Source organism: Rhipicephalus microplus, chromosome 6 (assembly GCF_043290135.1).
Source record: "Rhipicephalus microplus isolate Deutch F79 chromosome 6, USDA_Rmic, whole genome shotgun sequence".
Taxonomy (NCBI): Eukaryota; Metazoa; Arthropoda; class Arachnida; order Ixodida; family Ixodidae; genus Rhipicephalus; species Rhipicephalus microplus.
In genome coordinates, this window is record NC_134705.1 from 202,326,842 (window position 1) to 202,350,556 (window position 23,715).

At 47.0% G+C, this 23,715-nt stretch overlaps 1 protein-coding gene across 1 annotated transcript in view; it reads right to left on the reverse strand.

Moving 5' to 3' along the window:
- Positions 1 to 1,419: 1,419 nt before the first annotated feature.
- Positions 1,420 to 23,715, reverse strand: part of LOC142765823 (eukaryotic initiation factor 4A-III) — a 41,230-nt gene continuing 18,934 nt past the window's right edge. The window contains exons 7-10 of the mRNA XM_075867624.1: positions 22,997 to 23,112; positions 9,259 to 9,366; positions 1,606 to 1,733; positions 1,420 to 1,514 (exon numbers count right to left, since the gene is read on the reverse strand). Of these exons, the coding sequence (XP_075723739.1) occupies positions 1,498 to 1,514; positions 1,606 to 1,733; positions 9,259 to 9,366; positions 22,997 to 23,112 (369 nt within the window). The 3' untranslated portion in view covers positions 1,420 to 1,497. The remainder of the gene's footprint in view (positions 1,515 to 1,605; positions 1,734 to 9,258; positions 9,367 to 22,996; positions 23,113 to 23,715) is intronic.

The window sequence follows — 23,715 nt, forward strand, 5'->3', positions numbered from 1 at the left end:
AAATGTAAACCTACCTTGAATTAACCAACAAGGCTGATCAGTAGACGAGTGGAGACCTAGAGTGAGTGCGGATATATCAATATATATTTATACTTATAGTATGCAACGGCAGTTACCACCAAACTGTTGTTGCACCCGGCAGCTATAAGGTGCAAATGACATTTGTACTGATTACAGCAGCTGCACAGCATTTAGGAAGTTTGATGGACACTGTACAGTCAAAAGTGAAGATATACTCCATGCACACCACAGTTAGGTCACACATTGATGGAAGCGGCTTTTTTGATTCTCGTAGCTGATTTCAGAGCAAGAGAAGTACCGTTTTGTGGAGACAAAAGTGTTTTCAAAGAAAAAAAACAGGTTTGGTACAGATATTTTTTTAGCTGCAGGTGGCAAAGTATCTCACAGCACTCCTAGAGTACGAAAACTCACAGAGGCATCAATAATAAAAGGTATTTCACAGAAAACAATCAACACGAATTGTGCAAAGCAAACGAAAATATAGTTTGGCACCAACAGCAGCGTGACATGACCTACATAATTAAAATACTAGCAGTTCTAGCGAGGATACGACCAAACTGGTAAAGCTGAGTACAGTCGAACCTCTTTAAAAGAGACGCTGATATAAGAGACAAATAGATATTGAGACACCAGTGGTCCTACAGTAAAATACGGGCTGATAAAGAAGTGCATACGAGGTACCCACTTTATAAGAGATCTCATTAAAAGACAAGAAATACTGGCCAGAGCAAGCCTCTTATTAATGGGTTTAACATTACTACATCATAAAGTGAACTGTTGCCAAAGCAGCAGTAGATACCGATAGGTACATCAAAACAATCTCGGTCATTTTAAAATTTTGCCAAAATGCTCTGCATTCCAAGTAGGATAAAAGGAAGAAACTGCTGAATGAGATGTGTGCATCGGGTGCCAATTATTGTTCTGTATATGAGATCAAAGAAGATAAATTTACATATTAGTAGCTTACAAGTACGAGTTCTCTGGTATGACAGCACATATATTGTTTTCGGGTTCTTTAGGATTTGCAAATCTGTTTCACAGTTAAAGCACCTATTCAACCTTTTTTCAGTGCATTTTCATAGCAGGCTCAGAGAAGTCACTAACAAAAATTGCAGTTCAAGGCAGTATGCAGCGCTTTCATGGCTGCCAACACAACCCCAGGGTCACCCAGAGGGCTACTAAACTGAATGCTATGTTCACAAAGCTGGACTGCTGCTATGAACAGCTGATGCAGAATACTGTGCACTGGAATTTACTGCATTGTGATGCACTATTGAATGTGTGGTCATAAAAACTTGACATTGAAACATTGTTTCGAAGCGAGCTGGCAATTGCAGCTAAGCTATTCTTCACACCAATGCACAACGAGCACTCAGAACTTGAGTCCGAAATTGCAAGTTTTTAAAGGGCAAGGCTGAAAATGTTTTATTTAGCTTTGTACATGAGTTAATGATGTGCTTGGCTTGAGTGAGGATTTCAGATGAGGTCAGCAACTGAAAAAAAAATAAAAGTTGCATTTAGCTGAAAAGCATTGGCAAGTGGAAGAGGCAAAATAAAAAGCGAGCCAAGCAACAACTGTTTTACCATTCATGGGCATTTCATCAATCTGGGTACTGTAGTACTGCTCAATGTCTCTCAAGATGCGGATGTCATCGTTTTTGACAAAATTGATGGCAACACCTTTTCGACCAAAACGACCGGACCGTCCAATCCTGAAAATGAACAACAGATAGTTGCGAATTATTAACTGACTCATTACATGGCTTGCTACTTCAGGTGACGAGCAATGACTAGTATGTATAAAAGAGCAACACATAGAAACAATATATAACATATAGACACAAATATTACACTCAAATCTCATTATAACAAAGTTGCATCTTACACGAAAATAAGTTTGTTATAACCAAAAATTTGTTATACAGGTTTATTCCACGCACTATATCAATTGCAAGACTTCTTTTCATCTGCCTCATAATAACCGATGCATATTAATAATCCAGGTTCATTATATCAAGGGTTATATACAGCATAACACCCAATCTTTCCAACTTCCTAGGGGCCGAAAAATCACCCGAAAACTCAGGCCGTCAAAAAAAAAAAAAAAAGGAGGAGGTTGAAAGCTTGTTTTACTTCATTGAAGAGTTCGAACCACTGCAGCTATGTCTGAAAAAGCTCTCAAAGCCTGCAGTAACTTGCCAGGCATTTTGGTGCATGTACAAGTTCTCGTGATTACGTCTGGTATCTGCAGGGAAACCAGCCATTTCTTCCTAGTTGCATGCAGCACGTGGGCTGCTAGTTGCTGCTTGGGTGCTTGCTGTGCCGTATGCACGTGTCTGCCTCAAATGTATGTTGTTCAGTTCATGACAACCCACTGGTGTGGCATTGGCAAGCTTTGTCCTTGAACACGAGTCTGTGCAGCACATTTAGTGGTATTGCACAAGAGGCAGCATTGAAAGACGATGAAGCATGTTTAGGTAATCTATCAAAAGCGTGCAGCACACTTGGAATTTCACTAGGTTACATGCCTTTCCGAGCGATTAGCTTAAAGGAGGAGGTGGCGTTGAAAAAGCTTTCTTTTTTTGTTTGTTCACCTAAAGCAATGAAATTTGGCATGTATTTTCATAAGTGCCTTGAAAAGGAAAATGTGCAGTTTCATCATGATACCTTGAGTAGTTCTCAAGTTACATCATGCTACGTGGTTCGACTTACATGGGTTGCTCGTAGAAAGCCTAGCGCTGTAAAAAAACATGTCAGGAAGCTGCCAACGATGTTGATCTTTACTCAAAAGAAGACAATTTGGTATGACAATTTCAGAGTTTTTTTATCAGTTCTCTTTTTTTTTTATAAACATCATCACGGCTGCCTACACACATTGTCAGAAACAGTGTCATGTACAAGTCATCTTCTAGAAAAAACAAGAATTCTAAGATTGTCAGACCCCCAAGAAATGTTTTGGGATCCAGAAAAAAAAAAAAAAAAACTGCATCCAAATCCATCCAGTCATTCCCGCACTACACTTTCCATGAGCAATGCACAATGTCCAAAACACACTTGTGAGAAAAAGCCTGTTGAAGTTTTCGACAAGCTTTTTTCGACGAACTTTCTTGTTTCCCGTTGAATAATGATGAAAATTGACACAGACACCAAGAATGACCTCACAGTGCTTCCATAAAACTTTTGAGGCGATACCACGAACACTTTACGAGAGACAAATTTTTTCTTCATTGAACCTCATGGAGGGGCTAAGCATAATGTAAAAAAAAAAACCAGTATTGAGAAAACTGCGTTTAAAGTTTCAACTTTTCTTTACTAAAACATCTAAAAATTGTGATCTCAGGTTCGTCTTGTGATATTTAACTTCCCAGGCATGTGTTCTCTGCCCAGTGTGTCTTTCATTAACGTAATTAAGTACTTGATTACAAAAAATCACTGAACATTTTTTTATATACAGAGAGGCTTATTGCATAAAAAAAATGGCTCACACCATGACAGCCTATGCCTTCGTTCAAAATAACAGTTGTGGGCAGGAGACAAGCATATAAAAATTGGTGCCCCTGCCTCATACATCTTTTGCCACTCTAGCCGTGAAATGTTAAAGGCCGGTCACGGAAATGCTAATCTACGAGATTAGATTTGTGGGGTTTAACGTACCAAAACCACCATATGATTATGAGAGACGCCGTAGTGGAGGGCTCCGGAAATTTTGACCACCTGGGGTTCTTTAACGTGCACCCAAATCTGAGTACACGGGCCTACAACATTTCCGCCTCCATCGGAAATGCAGCCGCCGCAGCCGGGATTTGAACCCGCGACCTGCGGGTCAGCAGCCGAGTACCTTAGCCACTAGACCACCACGGCGGGGCGCTAATCTACGAGGCTTTCATTGTCTCAGAACATTCATAGGCGCTCTTGGCGATACCAAGCGCATCTAAATCGCATCACAAAAGCTTATTGAAAGCCCTACATGTGACCGTGGAGTGTGCGGCCGCGTGGACAGTGCAGCCGGCGCGTGATGCACTTGGCGGTGGCGTTCGGTCACGATGCATGAAATGCGTAGCTACGATGACAAAAAATGGGCGCGCACTGCGCTTGGTATCGCATTTTCGAGGCATGACGTGCGAAACTGCTAGCCGCTGTTCCGAGCAACCCTTGGCAGTGGAGGGAGGTAGGGGGGTGACGAGCTTGACTGTGTAGTCCACTGCCGATGCGTAAAATGCCTGTGTGCGGTTCCGAGCAGCTAGCGAGTGATGTGCTTCATTGCTTGCAAAGAAGCACGTCGCCACAAGTGCGCTAGCGCGTCGTTCCTGCCCGCAGTCTCGCTGTCAGCGGAGTTAGGGCTAAAGACAACTTCGATGACATAACGCGCTCGTAGACCGTGCGCCCGCTCGTAGTAATCTGATCGCGCATCCGCTACTAAAATGTAATTATAGCCTAAGTGATCATCGAGCGATGAACACGTCATGCAGTAGCGATTTTCGAGAGCCATGTCCTCACAACGCACAACCAGCAGATGACGATTTCCCGGAGTGAGCATCGGGCCAATGGCGAGGCGAACTGAGGCAACATGGTGGCCACAGCCAATCAGGGGCATCGAAACGACCTTCCAACATTTGCTTTTTGTGCACTTGTTTTTAAAGGGAGGAGCCAGCTGAGGCAGGTAATTTAAACACAGAGAAATGCTTTTTTACGACGAGCCCAAGAAGCCGACTCCCGGCCCCGCCATCGCGAGGCTATAATTTTTGAAAAGCTGTTTTCTCGCGATTTTCAGAAAAAAGTTTCGCTACCTAGGAGGGTAAAATGAATTTTCCGAAGCACTTCTGCGCAGTTTTCAGTGTAGATGTTTTGGAATCAGATAGAAAAAGGGTTAAAGAAACTGAAAACTTGATTTTCAAAAAAATCGATTTTTTCGCCATTTTTCATGATACCAAAGCCGCGTCCCCCTTAAGATTCTTATAATCGTATTTTTCAGCTACCGGTGCCATTGCTTCCTGCCACCATCACACCTTTATGCATTACGAATGACCCCTTGGAATTCTCAATATATTCATCCCATAACATTTTGAGGTTGCAAAAAAGCAAACTTTTGGGATCTTCCATGGCTGCAAACGGGTGGACTAGCAAAAGCTCTTGCTTGAGCCTGTGAGACAATCGGTGTGCCAACGGTAGTTACCGTAAAAAGCTGTGTATAGCTCGTTTTTTTTTTTTATAAATTTTACTATGCAATTTTTCCGGCCCAGACTATATTGTAGCGATGCTGAGACAGACAGGTTAAAAAAAACAAGCTTCTTTATTAGGGCGAACTTGTGCCCCAATTCTAAAGACTATGGTCGTCAAGTCCGATTAGCCGAGTGGCACAGATCCAACTATCTTCCTCTTCCTCGTAGCCGGAGCGCACGAACGCGTGGCGCATGCCAGCCGGGTCTTGCAGGTGCTGGTGCCACGATGATTGTGGCGGGCTACTTGAACGCGGCCAACCTGTCGCAGCAATATGCAGACCTAAAAAAAAATCACAGCATATCCATGAAGTGAATGATGATGAGTGGGGCGAAGCTTTTGTCAGCCCGTCCGTGCTTCCGTTCTTGCTTGTGTTCGTCCGCGCGACCATCCGTGCGTCCACTAGTCTGTCTGTGTGTCTGTCCGTCCGTCCTTCGGCGTGTCCATCTAGTGAATACTCCAAGTACCGCCATCTACCACCTCGCATCCCCTATGGCACGTACCCGCTCTAGAGTGGGTATGTGCCACCGGTGGCCACCAACTACAGCTACTATACATACATCGGAGGATGTACAGACCCATGCCTTAAAAGTTCGCCCCTAAAATTTCCGGCCTGGATTCGTAGTTTTGGTTTCAAATATAAGCAATGCTATCATGATTATCAGGTGTCTGCACGCTTCTGCGGTAGCCAGCATTGGGGGGCACGCTGCAGCCGCTGGGCAGTTGTGGCCCGGGTTCCGGTCAATAAAGAAGGTTCCTGGTCGGGCTCGGTGTTTTCCCTGCGGTGTCGTGGTCCGAGTAGCCTCAAAACCCCCTAAAAGTGTTAATGACGTTAGTCCTACAAGCGCGCAGCAGTGGCCATCGCAACCACTTGAAGCACGTAACAACGACTAAGATTTTAAGTCTGTGACTTTACCCCATGCCAACTCCACGAAGGCACCATTCGGCTGCCTTTAAAGAAAGGCTATCTAAGCTACTGAAACCATCGATAACTGTGCTGTGGGGCGACAGTTTGGCGTGGACGAGAAGGGAATTCACAGCTGGAGAAGCCCTCTTTATAAGCAGTGGCCAGCGAAGTTGTTTTCGGGGAACGAAACTGTAGTATTTTGCCGACGTTGTACAAGAACGAGTGAACTTTGTTTGGCAGCAACAAGCTGCACAGCTGACATCAAGGCATTGAGCAGGCAGTCTTCAAGGAGAGCAAACATTGGGTGTCCTGGTTCATGCGCCATGCTGGATTCTCCCTGCGTCGGCGTACTTCGATATCACAGAAGCTGCCAAAAAACTGCGAACAGATGCTTGTGAGCTTTCAGAAGCACGTCATTTCCTTGCGAAAGGCAGTCTCCTTTCAGATGGGCTAGATCGGAAATGCTGATCAGGCGCCTGTGCACCTTGATATGTCCTCGGCTCTGACAGTTAACTAAAAAGGCTCCAGGCAAGTTACCGTGCGATAAACTGGGAATGAGAAAATGCGGGTGACTGTAATGCTGGCCTGTATGGCAGATGCGCACCAGCTGCCACTCCACGTGGTGTTGAAATGAAACACGCTGATGAAAGGGGAGAAGTTCCCAAGAAATGTCATCATCCGCTGCCAGGACAAGGGTTGGATAGATGAATCGCTTGTACTTGACTGGATCGAGTCCGTGTGGTGCCAACAACCCGGAGAACTGATAGGGTTTCCATCAACGCTAGTGCTTGACGCATTTCGGTGTGTCATCTGGTGGACTCCATGAAGCGACTGCTGTGCGACTCCCGTACCGAGCTTGTTTTCCTGGAAGGGATGACATCCGAGCTGTAGCCGCCTGATGTGTGCCTCAATAAGACATTTGAGGACCACATCAAGTGCCTGTGTGTGGAGTGGATGAGGTCCGGAGAGCTGGAAGAGACCCCTTGCCAGACGACTGAAGCAGGCCTCGTCAACTATGCTGTGCTCATGGATCGCCGAGACTCGGGCCTGCATTCCTGAGAGGCTCATCCGTTTCTTCAAAAAGTACTCTCTCTCAGACGTCCTTGAGGGCACTGACGAAGAGGTGCTATAGGCGGACATGTCCGACAAGGGAGGTTCGGATGAGAGCTCATCAGATGACGATGAGTAACTGAGTAAATAAATGTATTTTTCCGTTTTTCTCGGGGTATATTCCGGTAAAAACTTTTTTCTCGCATTTCCTAAGTTCTAAATGCACTTTGGATTATATGCGGGTCCACAAGCCTACTTAAAACACAACCTGTGTGATTGTTGCCTTATGTCGCTGAGTAACAGATTCTCATGGCGGCACCAGATTTGCAATCCTTATTGGCTTGGAGTTGGCACTTCTTCGGTCTGTGGCAAAGCAGCGCTTGTTTGAAGCACAATACAATACAAAAGCTGCTTTTGAGGACTGCACACCCCAATAAAATTTTACATATAAGTGCTGTATTCAGTCAACTGCCTATTTTTCAGACATGCTTGAAAATTCTACTACTTCATTGGCATTGCCACAAGACCCTGAGAGTTAACTTATGAAGCCTGGAATTTTGGATGCTATTTGGCATGCGATTCTCAGGACTTTCTGCTCAAGGTGCAAATGTGAAGCGTAACAACTCCTCACATCTGCGCTTGTATCCGTTTAGTCCTTTATCCCAAGTGTGTCTTCTAAGCAGTGCGCAATAAGGTAACAATGAATAGCTACCAACTCGCCCAAGCAAGTACCCTTATAAGTTACTGCAGCATAAAGGCTGACATACCAAGCTTTTAAACTTAAAAATGATCAATCAATGTGAGGGTAACATGTTCCTTTAAATGAGACTTCCAACAGTGCGGATTTCTCCTACACTCAAAACAAAAATTGAGTATTTGGGGAGGAATGTCGCTACACAACAACAATCGCCATCTACTTCGAGTACTTTTCTCGCGCCATCACCATGGTTCTGGTAGTTCACGATCGCGAATGGCAAGCGCGTTATCAGTGTGATATAGCATTCCCGACAGCAAAGTGGCCAGGGCTGGGCTTTCAAGAAAAGAAACACGAGCTAGTGAGATACAATTATTGTTGTGTAGCAAAACTGCTCTCTGAATACTCTGTTGTTTTTTATAGTGTAGGTAGGTGTATTCACGGTACAGCACCCCTCCACTGCAGTGAAACCATTTTTGGAGGGGAGTTATATGTGGACTAATAAGTACCTAGTCACTCACTTCGAATACTTTAAAACTTAAATCAAACAGCTGAAATATTCGCACAAGCATAGTTTTCAAACTTCCCGAGTATTACATACAGTGCACATACGAGTACGTCACATCTTGTACAACACAAGCCCTTTTTTAAAAGTTGCACATTTGGACAATACAGAGTAATCTACCTTTGAGAAACCTTTCGAGCTAATTAAAAATAAATCAACCTCTTGTCTGAGCTTAGCAACACAGTGATGGATATAAACATATGGGGAGCAAACATACTAAAGATACATATTTCTGACCCGAAAGGCAACAGTATTTCACGTATCACTTTAAAGCATCGCTGATGAAACATGAGTGCATGCTATCACGGATCGTCTGCTAATTAGAAGACTGACTTTGCTATACCAAGCAACCTGGCAGCCCACTTTTTCTGATGCCTTTTTCTGAAACTGTGGCAGATACAATCATTTTTGACTAACCTGCATTCAATCTGCAGCACAATAGCAGTGATGCTGCTGCCAGGCTGAAATGGTTACATATGACACTTCATAACTTGTTTGGTAACAGTTAATGCAATTATTCCCTACACAAAACAGCAAGAATCCTTAGCTCTAACCTGTGTGATTTAGAAAAAAAAAGTGGAATTTCTTTAATACTAGTTACTATTCACTTTGACACTGCTTTGAAAAACAACAAAAAAGAGAGATATGTAAGCACAAGCATAACGCATTGTGGGGAAACAAAAATATGGGTTCCATCCAAGAAACCATGAAATTGGCAGTTATTTGAAAGGTAATAAAGTGCCGCATGTTTTGCAGTAATTATTTCAGGCAACCTGAAATGTGTGAGAAAATTGGTGCACATACCTGTGGATGTACAACTCTCGGTTGTTGGGCAGATCATAGTTAATGACAAGGGACACCTGCTGGACATCGATGCCCCGTGCCCAAATATCTGTGGTGATGAGCACTCGACTGAAAAAGGAGAACGAAGCCTGCTCAAGTACGCAGCACAAAGGATTCCAACCTATACCAAGACTACAAGAAGAGAGACTTGATATCAGTTCACAAATATCATATACATTTAGGAAACATTTGGTACTACAGTTGAGCCCACATATAACAGCCCCACTTAAAAAAAATTTTCACTGAAAACGAACAGTATCCGCGTGACCGTGAAAATATACATTGGTTCAATGACACAAAATCGCACTTACAACGAATTTCTCCGAGCGCTGCCGACTGGTTACAGCGAGCGGAGTCGGTGTTCTGCTGACTTCCCGGGAAACCACTTTCGACTACTGATGAAGCATCGGTGAGGTGCCCATAGATTCTCATTGTTAAACATTGACCCTGCCTCCGCGCCCATTTAGTTGCCGCTCTTCCCGACTGCTCTGTTGCGCACCCTTCCGTCTTTTGTCATCCCACTATTCTGAGCATCCCACATTGCCAGATGCAGCCAGTGTTTTCACACTGCCACCCATCTTTCGAAGACCGGTTGGCCATCTGCCCTATTTTTGATCGCTAGTACTGTCGTTGACGTCGCCTGCCTGGAATGACCAGACCACTGCTAACATCGTCTGTATCCGATCGACTGCGTCTTGTCTTGTATTGTTCTACTGCACGCGCGTGCGCTTCCCCACCCACTCTGATAATTCACAATTCTTTTCGTGTTTAGGCCCTGCTCACATCGCACTCGGCTCAACATGCCCTCATCACGCTGTGGAAGCGTAAAAACGGCTGTTAATTTGTGTGGAACGAATCGCGAAATATCTCTGTGCGCGCAGGCCCTCTTCCAAGTTTTTCTATATGCGAGTTGCACGTGCCTTTTAAGCAAGCTACCCGACCTGCCTCCATCCCAAGTGTTTTGGTTTTAAAGGTCTTCCCGCCGTATCCTCCCCTCTCTTCACTCTATGGAAACTCCTTGCCCTTCTCTCACAAATTGGCTCTCCTCTCTTGACACAACTCCTTCGCCCGTCTCCACCGCTCCGTGACACCAGCCACGCTGCGTCGAATTCAGAAGTTTTTCTGACTAGAAACGGGCCCAGAGCTGTACCACACGTTCTGGCATGTGTGTTGCATGTGCGAGTCTTGCTGGCTCTCAGTGTGCGTGTGTGGTCAGGATGGCGGACGGGAGGCCTTTCACGTTTTTTCCTGCCACTCAACAAAACGTTGAAAGTGTGACCGCTTGGCTTGAGCGTAATTCACGCGTTAGGTGCCATGATGCGAAGCGCCTGCTATTGACCATCTGGCAGCCAATTTGCCGCTTCGGGCGTCCCGGTATTCAGCTGTGGAGATGGTGAATATTTCGTGGGTGGCGGTGACGGCTACATGCATGCGAAACTGTTTTCGCGAGGCCAACTCAGTCGACGTCGGGCCCGATGCAGGGACTGAAGCTTCTGAACAGGACCATTCCGGCGGCAATGTCGTCGACTCCGACCTGGCAGAGCAGGTAGGACATCTGTTGCGATGGTTCAATTACCGCCGATGATGATGCCGAAACCGCGGAACCGTGCACGAATTAGGGCATTGTGAATTAAGTATGCGGCGAGAGCGATTTGGAGGAATCGGATTGCGAGAACGACGAAACATTGGAGCCAGTGCCTTATGCAGCTTACGCTACGGGTTTCGGCGAAGAGCACACTGCCATCTGAAAGAAACTCGAGACCGCCCTTATCGCTTCTGCTCTTAGAAACACGTGCATCAAGGACATGGGTAAAAGCAACACAATTTGTATCTGCTAAGAAAAGGACTGTAGAAAAGTGCTATGATACCATACTACGGTGCAGCAAGAAACATGCTTTGAAGTTGGCGCTCACAGTAAAGTCAACAAGCTCTTTGAACCACATCAAAACCAAGCAAACATGTTCCTACAGGCCTATGGTTTAACAATGTGCAGTCCACATACAAACAACTTGTTTCTGAAATAAGTAACCTAAGATAGGAACGCAGACTATACTTCAGAATGCACTCTATCCTTGTATTCACCAGAGCTAGCACTACTGGCCAAGGCCATTTCGAAGCACAGTTAAAACAGAGTGCACATCATCTATCTGGTACTTTTGATTGATAATGTTTATACACAGAAAAATGACGATGAACAAAAAGAGAAGCACGCACTCTGTCGCTGGCACATCCAGCAGGGTGTGCTGCTCCTTTCTTTGCCTGTTATGTTGACTGGCTTAGGCGAAAGATTTAGATGAACCATCAAATGCAAAATTTAACTGTCACCACCAGCATCACGCAGCGATAGCGACAAGTGACGTAAGAAATTTTCATCACTTAATGATGTCACATATTGCCCAAATTGGCAATATCATGACGTCACTGTGACATCTCGTAACATGATCACACCATCACATGACGTCATAGCTTGGTCAAAGGTGGTTCAATCACAGAGGCACTGCAAAAAAGCTTTCCAAGGGTGGTGGGGCAAGATCAATACGAGCCATATGCCTTTCAGTCATATCAGGTGAATGCACAAGAGAAAAAGATATTTTTTTTTTCAGCATTATGTACCACTGACCCAGATTTCAACCTTTGTGATAACATTCAATGGTGCAAGGGGCCAATTGGCACATTTATACGTACACGCACATTGCTGAACTCAAAACTAATCAATACAGTCCATGCCACTTATAACGATCCCAGATATAACAATCTATTGGTTATAACGACCATATTCCAGTGCACTTACGATTTTTCTATGGTACCATGTGAAACTCAGTCTACATACACCAAACATTTTTCACAGCCTCCTACTCTTACAACGAACAATTCCAGCATGGTTGCGGCAAAACTATGGACCAAACGAAGTGAAAAAAATTTTAAAACAGGCATTCTAAAGCATGTGATAGGCGTGCGCTTGCGTGTGGTCTGCTGCAGTTTACTAGCGACGAAGATATCATAGACCGTGGCAAGCACCGCATGCAGATTTCGCACGTTGCGAGCGAGGTCGCTTTTTCCAGACGTTTCTTCACCGCCAGAACGAAAGTGAGGGCATTTTTTGACAGGCCGTAACTACATTTAAAACCGTATAATGCAACATGTTTTTATTGATTGTGAAAGCCGATGTGCAGAAGAATAATTGTAAAAAAAAAAAAAATATCAAGAAGATTTTTTTTAATCGTCTCTTGCATGTTCTTTCCTTGAAGTTAGCGCATTTACATCTTTTCATTGAAAAGTGTTATTAATATAAGCTTTGGCAGTTTTGTAAATAAGCATGCTGACAAAGTAATGCGGAATTTGCACTGCTCTGTCATAAGCCTTTTATAAAATATAAACCATCAAACTAGGCAAACATATGTTTTTTAGGTCAAATTTGAGAATTTTATATGAAAAAATGTACACTATGCAGAGAATCGAAATATAATTGATCGAAAATGAAAATATGCATATATTTAGCTAAACAAACATGAGGTACGTAGCTTTGATATATTTTCATACCTGCTAAGTTCAAGGACTTTGAAGAGGGAGGGGGGGGGCATGCTAAATTCATTGCTATTATTTTTTTGAAACCAAAAGAAAACAAAAAACATTGTGAAAAACAAACAAGGGGTGGGGGTCCCAATCCAAGCGCAAATATAATTGATTGATTTGTGGGGTTTAACGTCCCAAAACCACCATATGATTATGAGAGACGCCGTAGTGGAGGGCTCCGGAAATTTCGACCACCTGGGGTTCTTTAACGTGCACCCAAATCTCAAGCGCAAACATTGGCATTGCAGTCTTATAATAGCTTGGAGTGGCCGAACAAACGAGGGCAGGCCTTCCCACGAAGGTGAGAGTCTCAAAGGGGGAGCGCAAGTACTCCCGAATTATCACGCCATCAAAACGACAACACGTAAACCTCATTATAATGAAGCTGAAGGGGAGCTACAATTACTTCGTTATATCCATTACTTCGCTATATCGACTATAACAGTTTGTGGCAATGTATGCTCAGATAGGTGCACACCTATAAGAATGCAAAGAAGGAAACTGCCTCGCGGCCCGATGTACCGCTATGCGACCACGCGTGCGACGAAAAAAAACAACAACGATCGAATCTCATTAATTAGAACACGTTTATTTCAAACTTCCGGTTAATTCAAATTCACGCTGTGGTCCCGTCAAAGCTATGTGTATTCCAATGGCCGAAAACGCCCTGTAATTCGAATGCGCAAGCACTTATGAAGGTTAATTTGAATATACCGCACTCCGAAAATGCTCTCAGCACCATGCCTAATCCCGCGGCGGCATTTCTCAACATCTCGCTCGCTGGATTACATGCCAAACGGTTCTGCCACCGCGATCTCCGACAACAGTGCAGCTCTGGCCGACCGGCTCGCCCTCCGCCATCTCCTGACACTGTGAAGCTCTCGCTGAGTGGTACCCTGTTCTCGGACTCCTTTGACTGTGTCCCCATCTTTCTCTGTCTTATCTTTACTTCTCACTTCATCCTTTTTAATCCCTCCTTATCCCCTTCCTTCGTGAGCCACTGTTGAGGTGTCGCATTCTGATGCAGACAGTTACGGGGCTCACTTTTATCTTCTTTTCTCTCATTTAAGAATCACTCCCCTTCCTCTCCTCTCAACAGCTGTGCACGAAGAAGAAAAAAAAGAAAAGGAAAGAAAAAACTGTGGCACATTGTTTGCTCTCTCTCAAATGTCGATCTGCGACGCGCCTGTGCCACGCTTCTCCCTTTTCTGTCTCTTTGCGCGTAAAGACCCTTCTCCTTTCAAGGCAGCGCACAGAGAGAGAAGAAAAAGAAAGAAAGCTGTCGCGGAAAGTCCTGCTTTCTTGGTGCAGAGGGTGAGTGCAAACATTGAAAAAAAAAAAAAAAGGAGAAGAGGTGCAGCCCTTTAGAGGCTTCAGCAGCGGAGAAGCAGCCGTTGCCGTCGTCTTTAGTGAGCGTTGGCTTTGGACTTAGCCGCGCGCTACTATGCTTTGCAAACTACCGTAATTACTCGCATAATCCTCGCACTTTTTTTCCCAAAAAACCTATGGAAAGTTGGGGGTGCGATAATTACGCGGGGAAAATTTTCCGCAGAAAGGTACAGCGCAAGGAAAAAAAAAAGAAAACGGCCACAAATTGCAGTTTTTCCACAAGCAACTAAAAGCTTCAAAAAGTGCTGATACAAGGCTTACCTTTACAATGAAACTACATGTTCAACCCAAATCAAGGTTTATTTGCACAGACAAAGGTCACTAGCTAATAAATTAGTCTCTTCGGCGAACTACTCGGAGCCCGAATCAAGACTGCCATCTTCGTCGCTCATAGAAGCGTCATCGGACTCATCGCCAGCTTCAGCGTGGTCTCCCTTGTCGTTTTCGTGGACCACCTCGTCTTCCGTCCCATCCAAGGCGTTGGAGATCCCAGTCTTTTTGAAGCTGCGGACGAAAATTTCTGGCGAAATCATGGACCATGCCTCGATTACCCACGAACAAAGGATCTCCACTGACGGCTTCTTTAACTTGCCCCCGGGAGTCATTGCGTGGTCGCCTTCGGCCATCCATTCCGAATGCAGCCTCCGAACATTATCCTTGAACGGCTTGTTCAAGGATACGTCAAGAGGCTGCAACATCGAAGTCAGATCGCCTGGAATGACAGCGAGGTCAGTCCGCAGCTCCTTCAGCTTCGCCCGAACGGAGTCGACCAGGTGACCGCGGAAGCTTTCGACAACCAGCAGCGACGGGTAAATAAGTGCTCCAGCGCGTCGACCCCAAACAGTTTCACCCAGTCGACCATAAGGTCGGCGGTCATCCACCCTTTCTCCTGTACACGCACGTGTATTCCAGGGGGAAACTTGGCCTTCGGGAGGGTCTTCCGCTTAAAAATAATAAATGGGGGCAGCTTCCGCCCGTCCGCTGTTACGGCGAGCATGACGGTGCACCTCTGCTTCTCGGCACCCGTCGTTCTAATATGCACGCTCCGCACACCCTTTTTCTCCACCGTTGTGCTTGGCGGCATGTCGAAGTTGAGCGGAGTTCGATCCGCGTTTTCAATTTGTGAGAGCAGGAAGTTCTTTTGCTCCGGAATCCTAATCACAAATCGATGAAACTCGATGACCTTATCATCGTACGCCGAAGGTAGCCGTTGACACAGAGTCGTCCGTTTCCTGAGCGAGAGTCCACTACGGCGCATGAACCGTGTGGCCCACCCGTTGCTCGCGCGGAAATCTCGTGCCGGGATGCTTTCCTTTCGGGCAATTATGCGCGCCTGATTTCTCAGCAGCTCGATCGAAACGGCACACCCGTCCGCGCGTAGACTCTTGATGTATTCGAGTAGTGCCGCCTCAACCTGTGGGTATTTTCCAGTCTTAGGCCCACGGAAGGCCTTGCGTGACTTGTTCGTGGCTTTAAGCTGTTCTTGCTGCCGTCGCCAGTAGCGCACACAGAACTCGTCCACGCCGAAGTGCCTGCCAGCGGCCCTGTTGCCGTGTTCTAGAGCATGGTCGATGACCTTTAGCTTGAAATTAGCTGTATAGCTCTTGTATCGGCTCATCACGACGCTGCAGAAAGGACAATGCTAGCCACGGATCACAACTGCGCTACCTCAGAACACCGCACCACAGACCGCACTACTAACACTAGCGCCATGCCACAGAACGCCGTCACACGCCGTGCCACAAGTGCTACTACGCAACTTGTGGCTTGGTTTGGATTAGATTAGAGCTCCGTTCTAGCAAGTTAGTAATTGTTTCTCTTCCCTTTTGAAACAGGGCACGCGTATCACGCGCCACAGGAATAAAAGTAAATAAATAAATAACTGGTCTATTCGTCCACTGGCCAGGCGTCAGTTTCCTTAATGCGCCTCAGAATTTCCTCAAACGCTCAAACACACACACAAGCAAGCGCCCAATAGTTCGGTGTAAGTCGAGCCGAGCCAAGGCTAGCCGTCTTCCGCACCTGCTCTATGGAGGAAAGAAAAACATGACCTGCTCCACTTTCCTTCCTCCGTGACCTGCTCCATTCACGTGGTTTAAAGTTATCTGACGACGGCACTTGGATGTTTACTCTGATAACGGCTGTGATGGTTAAGGACGTTCGTCACTATGTTTGTTGACAGCGGACGAAAAAGGATTCACATCAACAATGGATGCGAACAAAAGAAGCGTTATATTGTACACTAGAGAACGTCATGGCAGGCGAAAATAAAACTATATGTCCAACCCTACACGCCGAGCGTCACGCAACATGTACGAGAGTCAGACCTCTAGCATGCGGAGAGCTCGCGACTACGCTTACTCCGAGTCCAGCGCGTAGAGTTCTCAGTTCACAAGAGGAAAACGCTGCCTCACAGTTTGGGTCCCCGTCGTCCCGACATGATGCGATTGTCGACGTGCGCGAGGGCAAAGGTGGCACGGCTGGAGCGGCTGGAAGGCTTACGGCACACGGATGCGCTACCGTGTGCAGCGCCGTTTAGTCAGACGTCGCGGCCAGCAGTCAGGGTCGCAACTCCTGAGGTTCAGGGTCAGGCCCCGGCTCACGAGGACCACGCCCGGTAGGCCTCGCCACGAACCTGCTCCCGGCCACTGCACTCAGGCAGGAGCCGTTCGGCAGGTCTCGGCCTTGGACCTTGAACAGACACACCGGAGCTCGACCTGGCCGACACGTACGGGTCCCACGTCCGGCTCAGGAACGCTCCCAGGCACTCGTCCTCTCGAGCGGCGCACTGCTTCGTCTGCCTTCGTGGCCTCCCCGCTCGAGCTCGCTTTTCCACGTTCCTTCTTCTTCTCCTCTTCTTTTCCATTTCTTGTTATCGCCTTCGTGCCACCTGCCCTCCGCTCGTCTTCTTTAGTTTCGGTTTGGCGTTCCTCGGCGCTTGCAAGACCTTTTAGCCACAAATCGTACCTAAACACAGCACTTTTGTGTCCATTCCTTACAAATATCCCCCTGCTCAAGAAAGTTGTTTAGGGGGAAAACAACTTTTCACAAGCGCGCAAGGTGGAGTTCCCAAAAGCGAAAACATGGCAAAAAAAAAAACATTATTTACAGAAGTTCATTCCGTTAGGGAAAGGGTGAATTGACATGAAAAGAAATTGTGCCACCACTAAACGCTAACCAGGGGAGAAGTCAAATGCGGCTGAGGTAGTCGGCAACCACGTTGTTGGAGCCCTTAATGTACTCAACCACGAAGTCACACTCAGTAAGCAATAGGCTCCCTTTCGTGGTATTTCTTGAGAAGGTTAATGTGAAAAAGACTTCTCCGAGTTCCGAGATCTATCTCGTAGTCATAGTCACTGCGTTTTTCAAGCACTGTGAAGGGTCCCTTCCATGTCAAGATCAATTTATTCTTATCTGATGGTAGCAACAGCAATACTTTGTCGCCGGCTGATAGGTGTCGAACTCTTGCTTTCCTATCGTAATATTTCTTCTGTGTCATTTTCGCCTTCAGGAGTTCTTCGTGCGCTACCTTGCAGGTGTCTTGCAGTCGCTCCTGGAGATCTATAACATACTCGTATGTTGTTTTCGTTTCAGGATCGATGTTGGCCCCTGTCCACAATTCCTTAAGGATCGACATTGGCCCGCGTACAAATCTGCCGTAGAGGAGGTCGAACGGCGCGAATCCAAGGCTCGTCTGGGGAACTTCACGGTATGCAAAGAGCAGGAGAGCCAAGTACCTGTCCCAATGTTGCGGCCGTTCTTGACACATGCGGCGAACCATTTGTTTGAGAGTTCCATTAAATCTCTCCACAAGTCCGTTGGCCATGGGGTGATAAGGCGTTGTGGGTAGCTGACGAAATGAAAGTAGCCGACCGAGTTCCTGCATGAGACTCGAGGTGAACGACTTTCCACGGTCGCTCACTATCTCACGGGGCACCCCAACGCGGGAGAACATCTCTACTAGTGCTTCCGCTATGCGCTCTGTCTCGATGCTCGGTAGTGCCACCGCATCCGGGTAACGCGTAGCGAAGTCTACCATCGTTAAGACATACTTGTTGCCCTTGGATGACGTTGGTGACAGCGGGCCAATAATATCGATGGCGACCCGCTGAAAAGGTGTGTCTATGATAGGCATATTTCCCAATGGAACTTGTCCGACGAGGTGTTTAGGCACGGTCCTCTGACATACGTCGCACGACTTCACGAACCGTATCACATCAGCCCGTACACCCGGCCAATAAAACTCTGTAAGGACACGGTCTGTTGTCCTTCTTTGCCCTTGGTGACCAGACAGAAGGCCTTCATGAGCCATCTTCATTACGGTGTTTCGAAGATCCTTGGGTACTACAAGTTGCTCCAAGTCTCGCCTTTCTGCCGTGCGGTGGCGCCGGAAAAGAATGTCGCGTACCAGCACAAACTCAGTGACTGCTGGCTTCTTAGATATGACCTTCCCCAATGCGGCGAAGCAGGTTTCCAGCGTGGGATCTGCGTGCTGTAAATTCTTTAGCGCTTCCCGGCTGATATCCAGGGGTTGGATCCGAGGAACAATCAGTTCACTGGGCTTTTTCCTTTCTTTTCCTGCAGCCGCCGACATGTCATCTTGTCGTCTTCTATCTGATGAGGTTGCATCTTCAGGTTCTTCTTCAGTGCATACTGGATCATGGTGAATCTGAGCTAGTTTTGGACGTCTTGCTGGCTGCTTCGGGGCTGGTCGGGCAGCTGATAGTACACCCGCAATGTTGCCAAGCACGACTTCATACAATGGATTCTCCATACAAACAGCAAGCACCTGACCTCTGAAAAACGGAGAATCTATGTACACCTCTGCTTCTGGTAAGACTTTTGCAGATCGGTCCAATAAGCGAACGGTACGGGTGTTGCCAGTCAAGTTGCAGTCAGGAACTAGCGATCGTTTCACCACTACTGTATTGCAACCGGTATCCCGCAATACGGTAACCCGCTTCCCTTCGAGATAGCCCTTTACAGTTGGCATTTGTTTTGACCCGTTGTCGCAAGTTGCGTTGCTTTGGGTCCCATCACACATGTCATGACGATGTTTCTCATCCTGATTGTCAGGCGCATCTTCCATTGATTTCTCCTGCTGCGCTTTCTGGTATCCCAAGACGGAACATGATGCCTCTCTACGTTTTCCCGAGTTTGAGGGACAACTATCGGATCTGTGCCCTGACTTCTTACAGATCCAGCACGACGTCGACTTGGGCGCTCGAGACTTTGTCCAGCAATCGGAAGCTCGATGACCCGGCTTGTTGCACAGAAAACAAAGCGGTTTTCCTTTGCTTTCGCTGACAGTGTCAACTTTAGCTGTAGCCATCGGTTTCCCTTTTTCGTCTTTTCCTCTAGCGAGATTCACAATTCCCTGAGCTTCCAAATATTGATCAGCCATTGTTGCCAACGTGTCCAGGCTATGACATCCTCGCTCCTTCAGGAAGACAGCCAACTTCTCGTCGCACCGCCTGAGGAATTGCTCGGACACCATCTTGTCTCGCAGTGCATCATATGTTTTGGGAGTCTTCGCCAGCTCCTGCCAATGGTCGAAGTATCCACAGAGACGTCCCGCGAACTGTCGACCTGTCTCAGTATTCTCGGGCCGGGCATCCCTAAACTTTGTGCGGTATCCCTCCTCTGTATAACGGAACCGCTGGAGGAGCGTCTGCTTGAGCTTTGCGTAGTCCGTAGAGTCTTCTGCAGACATCCGTCCTACCACGGTCAAGGCTTCTCCCGTTAGACACAAGCTCAGTGACAGGGCCCACTTGTCGGTTGGCCAGCCTTGGCTCATGGCAACCCTCTCAAATCTCTGGATGTACGCATCCAGTTCGTCCCTACTCTCATTGTAGGGCGGAATCATTTTGTGTGGGCTGCGAAAACTCTGACCACCACCCATACTATCATCCGCAGAACTCGTGCTCGGCCGCTGCGCTTCTGCGACACGACGTCGCTCCTCGAGCAGGAGCCTTTCTGCCTCCATGCGAGCCATTTCACGCTCATGCTCCACCTGTGCTGCTAGCCGTGCCTCCTCTCGATCTTTCGCTCTCTGGTCCCTCATTTCTTTTTCCTCAGCGCTCACCCATGCCAGCAAAGCCTCACCACTCAGCCCCATCTCCTTCCCTAGCTCAACTAGCTTCCTCTTGTCGTCCATTCTCGTCCGCCACACACAAACAACGTGAGGCTCTCAGATGTAAGGCGAGAGCTTAGTCCTGTCTCGCGGACGCCAGAAATTGTGATGGTTAAGGACGTTCGTCACTATGTTTGTTGACAGCGGACGAAAAAGGATTCACATCAACAATGGATGCGAACAAAAGAAGCGTTATATTGTACACTAGAGAACGTCATGGCAGGCGAAAATAAAACTATATGTCCAACCCTACACGCCGAGCGTCACGCAACATGTACGAGAGTCAGACCTCTAGCATGCGGAGAGCTCGCGACTACGCTTACTCCGAGTCCAGCGCGTAGAGTTCTCAGTTCACAAGAGGAAAACTCTGCCTCACAGTTTGGGTCCCCGTCGTCCCGACATGATGCGATTGTCGACGTGCGCGAGGGCAAAGGTGGCACGGCTGGAACGGCTGACCGCACACGGATGCGCTACCGTGTGCAGCGCCGTTGAATCGGACGTCGCGACCAACCCAGCCGCCTGGGTCGCAACTCCCGAGGTCCAGGATCAAGCCACGGCTCACGAGGACCACGCCCGGTAGGCCTCGCCACGAACCTGCTCCCGGCCACTGCACTCAGGCAGGAGCCGTTCGGCAGGTCTCGGCCTTGGACCTTGAACAGACACACCGGAGCTCGACCTGGCCGACACGTACGGGTCCCACGTCCGGCTCAGGAACGCTCCCAGGCACTCGTCCTCTCGAGCGGCGCACTGCTTCGTCTGCCTTCGTGGCCTCCCCGCTCGAGCTCGCTTTTCCACGTTCCTTCTTCTTCTCCTCTTCTTTTCCATTTCTTGTTATCGCCTTCGTGCCACCTGCCCTCCGCTCGTCTTCTTTAGTTTCGGTTTGGCGTTCCTCGGCGCTTGCAAGACCTTTTAGCCACAAATCGTACCTAAACACAGCACTTTTGTGTCCATTCCTTACAACGGCACATGTTGGATCACTTTAGTTTGCCCCCCGACTCATCGAAATCGAGTGACGGGTTGCGGGTGCGCGGGGTTTAAGAAGAGGAAGGTGTGTGGGGCGTTTCCCTGGCCGATGTGTTTTCTCGGCCCCTCTGTTAAGCTGGTCCCAGCGTAGCAGGAGAGTCTTCGTGGAATTTACCTGGTTTCAATGGGTTTCATCAGCATGCATGATGCATAAGAGATGGCGCTACGCTAATGGGTGCTATTATCATCATTGCTCAAAGCAGCAGACGACATCTGCTGCTGCGATTTTTGAGGTGCGATATTTACGCGAGGAAAAAAAAAATCGCATTTTTGTTGGCCGATGTTGGGGGTGCGAGGATTACGCGAGTGCGAGGATTATGCGAGTAAATACGGTATGTGCGAAATTGATTAATGACGGATGTCCTCTGATTTGTTAATAAATGTAAGTTTTCGAAAGCTTCCCCATCGTGTGTTCTTATAAGTGAGAGGAAAATCGCTTTGCACCGTGGCGCCGCTTCTCGGTCATGTGACTCGCTAAGCGCTTCCTCAATCCTCTCCGCTGGCTGTGTGAGGAAGACAGCCCTCTCGGCCACGTGTGGCGTGGCTGTAAGGTCGGCGCGGCAGTTTTGAAAGAGCCGCTCTGAACGAGCGTCACACTCCGCGGGAAAACGCTATATACCTAACACACTTGGGTCGCATTTATTTATAGACTATTTTATAGACTAATTTATTCATTATATGCATTTACCGGTCAACTTTACTTCATTACAACGAAGTTTAAAATGCATGGTTCTCAATAAAGCTTTCAAGGGGAATTTCATTTACTTCATTATATACATTATTTCCTTACATCCCGTTACGTTATAACAAGGTTTGAGTGTAGCAAGATCTATTTTCATGAAAACAACTCTTGTATGTCTTCCTCATACACACGTGAACGATTGGACGGCGCAGCTGGCTGCTGTAAAAGCGCGGATCATCGCTTTGCTTGCTACTAGATTCTTTGGACTTAAACGCCAAAACACTTCTAGCTTTTTTACGTATTTACTGCCTTTATTATACCGCTGTATTAGCCGCGTGCTATTGGAGCTCGTAGATCGCTATCGCGTCGCCGCGACCGCTGTTTTGTGCACAGAGGTTGCAGCAAACAGTAGTTCCGTTCTCAATCTGCGTGCGCTGGCCACGCATGTGCCTTCAGAAACAAGTAGTTTTTTCCTTTTCATATTTTTTACCATCTATGGTTGCATCTGCAGCTGTTTTGTCCGCATCGTTTGTGGAAAGCAGCGTTGCATTGCCTGGTTGGGCGTAGGATGCGTGCACACTTTCGGAGTTCAGTTAGTATATACATGATCTTGTCAAGAACGACCGTGGTTTCCTCCACAGCTGTTGTGACAACAAGCATGCACTTGTTGCATGTTGCTCTCGACCTTCGTTCAACGGTACTAAAGTTCACATCGCCTGCCGCGCTTACAAAAAAATGTTTGGTACATTCAAATTTCAGCCCAATGGTCACAGTGGAATTCGGCAAGTGGGTTCATTACAGGAGTAAGTACGATATACTATCTGTACGAACATTTAAACACGTAGAACATTCACATAAACGCAGTTGTGAAGCTTACGACCACCCAAAGCCTGACTTACCTCTGGCCAGAGCGGAACTCCTTCATAATGGCGTCCCTCTCTTTCTGAGGCATGTCACCATGCATGGACGAAACGGTGAAATTAGCTTCCCGCATCTTCTCGCTCAACCAGTCCACCTGTGCAAGGCAAAAATTACCAACGATTATGATACTGCCTAATGTGCTGAGCGCAGCTTCGTGTTGAGGAAGGCCAACTGTGTTTTGAATTTGTCAAAATGGTTGATTGGGGCGAGTTGGCGATTCATGATTGTTTGAAATAAGAGTGCGATACATAGACAGGAAAGACAGGAACAAGTGCTTGTCCCCATCTATTCTGTCCACGTCTACGTATCGCGCTCCTTTTTCAAATAATGTGTTTTCAAGTTAGGCTATCCACAAGGTATCGACTATGCCATAAACCATAATTTTTGTCAACTATCACAGCGATACCTGTGCCATTGTTTTGTCTTCCTGCAGCTAAGTGAAATATTCGCCACACATCTGCAAGGTATGTGCACTTTGATGATGTGGCATGCTACAGAGGATGCAGAATTGTGGCTGGGCACTTTGCAAGGGGTGGGAAGCATTAAACCACACACATGTTGCAGAATTAGCATTGACTGATTATTTTACTTACTGCCATGCTATATTGACGCTTCGTGCTTTTCGAGTGAGAAGCGTCATGTTCCTGTTTGATCAGTTTTTGGGGACAAGTGGACAGTCAGGCTCAAGACGCTACTC